The sequence below is a fragment of the Vicia villosa genome, linkage group LG6 (genome assembly GCF_029867415.1).
Source record: "Vicia villosa cultivar HV-30 ecotype Madison, WI linkage group LG6, Vvil1.0, whole genome shotgun sequence".
NCBI lineage: Eukaryota > Viridiplantae > Streptophyta > Magnoliopsida > Fabales > Fabaceae > Vicia > Vicia villosa.
In genome coordinates, this window is record NC_081185.1 from 69943410 (window position 1) to 69947763 (window position 4354).

General features: G+C 32.8%; 1 protein-coding gene across 1 annotated transcript; it reads right to left on the reverse strand.

Moving 5' to 3' along the window:
• Positions 1 to 1400: 1400 nt before the first annotated feature.
• On the reverse strand, positions 1401 to 2326 carry LOC131613834 (uncharacterized). Its single transcript, XM_058885472.1, has 3 exons — positions 1853 to 2326; positions 1560 to 1748; positions 1401 to 1445 (listed from the first exon to the last, which is right to left on the reverse strand). The coding sequence occupies exons 1-3, from the start codon at positions 2324 to 2326 to the stop codon at positions 1401 to 1403; spliced, it is 708 nt and encodes a 235-aa protein (XP_058741455.1).
• Positions 2327 to 4354: the final 2028 nt, after the last annotated feature.

Here is a 4354-nt window from a genome sequence, read left to right on the forward strand (position 1 = left end):
ATATGTATCTTCGCATGCTCTTCAACTAGGACCTTCACACTAGAAACAAAAGTTGACTTGATGTAAGAGGTTAAACATTAAGATATATGTCTTTTCTCTCTCATTTCCTCTTTAGAATCAAATAAAACTTCAAGTGTTGAAACATTTCTCATTAGAATCAAACATCACAATTAGATATAAAAAAAATTGTTTTGGATAACAAATATAAGGGGTTGTTTGATTTCAAATATTTTTTTCCTTTTTTCATTTTTTTTTTTTACATTTAATTACATATCACATTTTTTTATTCTTTTACAATAAACAGGAAAAACAATAAAAAAAATAGTAATTAATTCTAAATTATTAACCCAATACAAAGAGCAATAGAAAGATTTTGAAAAGGGTGTAAAATAGATAGACCAAACAAAAAATAACTAGAAGCATGTATTAAAAAATATATTTTTGTAAGCGTATCTTTTGCAAATATTTGTGACATACACAGGTTGATTTATTCCTCCTCCGTTGCTACAAATCAAACAAGTTCATTCCAAATGCATATGTTTTTTTTAAGCAAGTTATATTGATGAGAATAAAAGTTCACGTAACAAGATTACAAAAGACGAGGCGTAGACCTCGGGAGGAAAATTACCCACCAATTGAAACCTAACCTAAGTAAAACAAAGGGTTTTTGTCAAACTCTTAAAAGTTACAATTGGTATGGGGAATATTTTCAATAAAAGACCACCTCCAAATGTTTACAACTCCACACAACACCACGGGAATTCCACACTGAATTCATAAAAATGATGTCATTCCTAAAAAGCCATAAACTCCAAATAAATGCCAACCAAACACACCCCACCTTTCCTTTACCAACTTTCTTGGATTTACAAAAAGAACACCATCTCCAAAAATTCTCCTTAAAGTCCACCTCTTTATAATTAGGAATTCCTATCCAAGAAGCCACTTCCTTCCAAACCTCATCCGCCTTTCGATATAAGAAGAAAAGATGTGCGGGAGATTCTAAATTATCATCACAAAAAAAAAACAGCCGAGATTAGAATTAGAAGATAAAATACCCTGTTTGATTAACAAATCCTTTGTGGGAATCCTATACTTGAAACATCTCCATCCGAAGGCTTTGACTTTTAGCAGGATATCACTCATCCATAAGACAGGAGACACAAAATCATAATGATTTGGAGGACTGGATTTGATAAAGCCATTACCCATAACACTATAGCAAGAAGAGACGGTAAAAGGATCACCGGCCAGAGGACGCCAAGCATCACGGTCATTCAATCCAATACCCGACGTAGGAGAGGACGCAACTGGCCGGTGATGATCCAACATAGTCTCAACAAGCCCGCTCCGCCCTCCAAGCTCACCGGGACCAAAGGAATCCACAAATCACTCCACACTCACACATCACTGATCCAAGCTCCCATACAAGCAACGACAACATCCTGTAAAAAAGAAATAGCAAATAAAGTCAAAAATAACAACTTTATTATGCCCCCTTCCATCCAAAAAGAATGCCAAAAAGAAGTAGAAAAACCGTCACCAATACGGAAAGAAACATTATTGACAAAAGAGCCTCCAGACATTCTTTTCTCCAAAGACAAAATATCCGACCACCAAACCAATTTCGTACAATAATTATCAAGCCTTCCTCCTTCAATAACCATCCTAAGCTTAATATCCCCATATCGAGCTTTAAGCATCCGATACCAAATAGAGTTAGTGTTCTCCAAAATTCTCCACTTCCACTTAGAAAGAAGAGTCAAATTAACATGCAATGAACACTTTTCTTCTCCTCCGACCCCCCCTCCCAAAGAAAATTACTTTGAATTTTATTAATCTCCCGAATAACCTTTTTAGGAGCCAGGTAGAAAGAGAGAGTGAATATAGGTAAACTACCTAACACTGATTTCAAAAGAGTAATTCTTCCCCCAAAACTAAGCCACCTCCCTTTCCAAGTTCTCAAACGCTTCCTAATATTTTCCACCAAATGGCTCCAAAACTTTATCCTTATAGGATTAGAACCAATACAGATACCAAGAAAAGAAAACTCCTTTTCCTCCCTTTTACAAGAGATAGAGGAAGTAACCACATCCAAGAAACGAGAATTAATGTTTATTCCAATAAGCTTGCTCTTGTTGTAATTAATGCTGAGACCAGACAAAATCTTAAAACCTCTCAACACCTCTTTGATGACCCATAAGTGCTTCCAACTACCATATCCTACTAATAAAGTGTCATCTACAAATTGAAGCACATCAACAAAACATTTACCTTTAACATTACAACCAATAAAATCCCCATTTTCAACCGCCTTATTAACCATAGTTTTAAGCCCTTCCGCTACAATAACAAAAAGGAAAGGAGATAAAGGATCACCTTGCCAGAGCTCCCTTTAAACCACAAACTCCTTAGTAGGACTACCGTTAACAAGAACCGACATTTTGCTTGAGAAAATTAATACTTCCATCCACTTCATCCAAAGCTCCCCAAAGCCCACCCTCTTCGTCGTAAATTTAATAAATTTTCAACTTACCTTATCGTACATCTTTTCAAAATCCACTTTTAAAAGAAGGAAATCCCGCTCTTCCTTTGTGGAATAATCCACCAATTCATTCGTAACTAGAACCCCATCAAGCAATTCACGACCCGGAACAAAGGCGCTTTGGCTAGAAGAAACAATAGAATGCAAAACCCTTTTGACCATTCTGGCCAAAAACATAGAAATAACTTTATAAATACAACCTACCAAACATATAGGCCTATAGTCGTCCAACCCCAATGGATTATAAGACTTGGGAGTCAAAGATAAAAACGAAGATATGATAGACATCGAAATCACACCACCCGAATATAACTCCTTGATACCGCGGTGTTTTCACATGCTTTGAAGATGATGCTGGTATGATTCTCAATCGTAAAGGTGAAATTAAATATTCTGTTATTACTGGTCTAAATGGAAATGACGGTGTTGTAGCTTAGGATGTAGTAGTTCTATTAATGCCCCCAATGCAACAAGCCAACAACATGAGTAAATCTCAAATAAATAGCATACAATGATGTATCACTAAATCATAATAGAGTTCTTAGAATTTAGAACAACATTAACTAAAGGCATCTAATCAACCATTAAAAACTTTATAAGTTTTTATAAACCATAGCACTTGAAAAGTGTAAAGCTTCAGTAAATAAAAAACAAATAACAAGTATGCAATAATGCATTCTTAAATCATAATATATAGGAATTAAAATCAAGAAATTCTTACCTCTTATGATATTACTTCTAGAAAATGTCCCTCTTGATTTTTAATACTCAAGTTGACAAAAAAATCAAAATCATCAAGTTTGATGAAACATTCTATTAAAGATGAGAAAAAGTTAGGTTACAATATTTCTATCTTGAAATAAATTAAGAGAAAGACATGGATTTTCTGATAGAACAAGAGTTGTGTTCGTATCAAAAGAAAAATATGAGGGTTTGTTAGGGTTTCCACTTACAAAATTGACACACGAAGATACTTATGGGTGGTGGCCCTGACTTTTCGAGTGAATAGAAATAGAAATAAAAAATTTAAGGTGTAAGGTTTTCTAGGAAATGGATAGAATCATTAAAACAAGGGTTACAATAAAATTTGGAAATGGGTGAAGAGGGAAAGTGAAGAAAATTGGAAAGGAGGTGAGCAAGAACGTGAAAACAAATTACTGTAATATTTTAAATTTTAAATTGGTTTGAGAGTGGGAATTTAAAATTAGTTTATTATTAGGAGGAAACCTAAAATTTAGTTGTGTGAGAGGGAAATGAAATTTGTTTGGAGTAAAAGGGACACTGGAAAATTTAAAATAATCAAATTTCTAACTTTATTAATTATTAGATTTTAATTTTCTATTATTAAAGTTTATTTATTTTATAGTTACGACATAATGGATATGCTTTGAAAATGTAAAATAATTTTACACTGCATGTCATCCAATTAAAAACAAGCAATATGTCATGTCATTAAAAAAAAATTAAAATAAAATAGTGATGTAATTGAATACATGGTTATTTTACACTGTCAATGCATCACTCATTTTCTCTTATAGTTATCTGGCATTAATAAATATTTATAGTAAAAAATAATTATTAATTTAAAAAAATATTTTCATGATGTTTTTTATTAAAATTTAAGCTACAATATCATTGAAAAGAAATTTAAATTCAATTTACTTTATATTAAACTAGCATTCATACGGGCACTCCCGTGCCCGTCTGGCTGCTTTTTTTAAATGCGCACAGTAGAGAAAAATAAATGTGTGTATATTTTTAATGAGATTTTTATTGTGCGACACACTTTAAAAATAATATTAGTTAAAC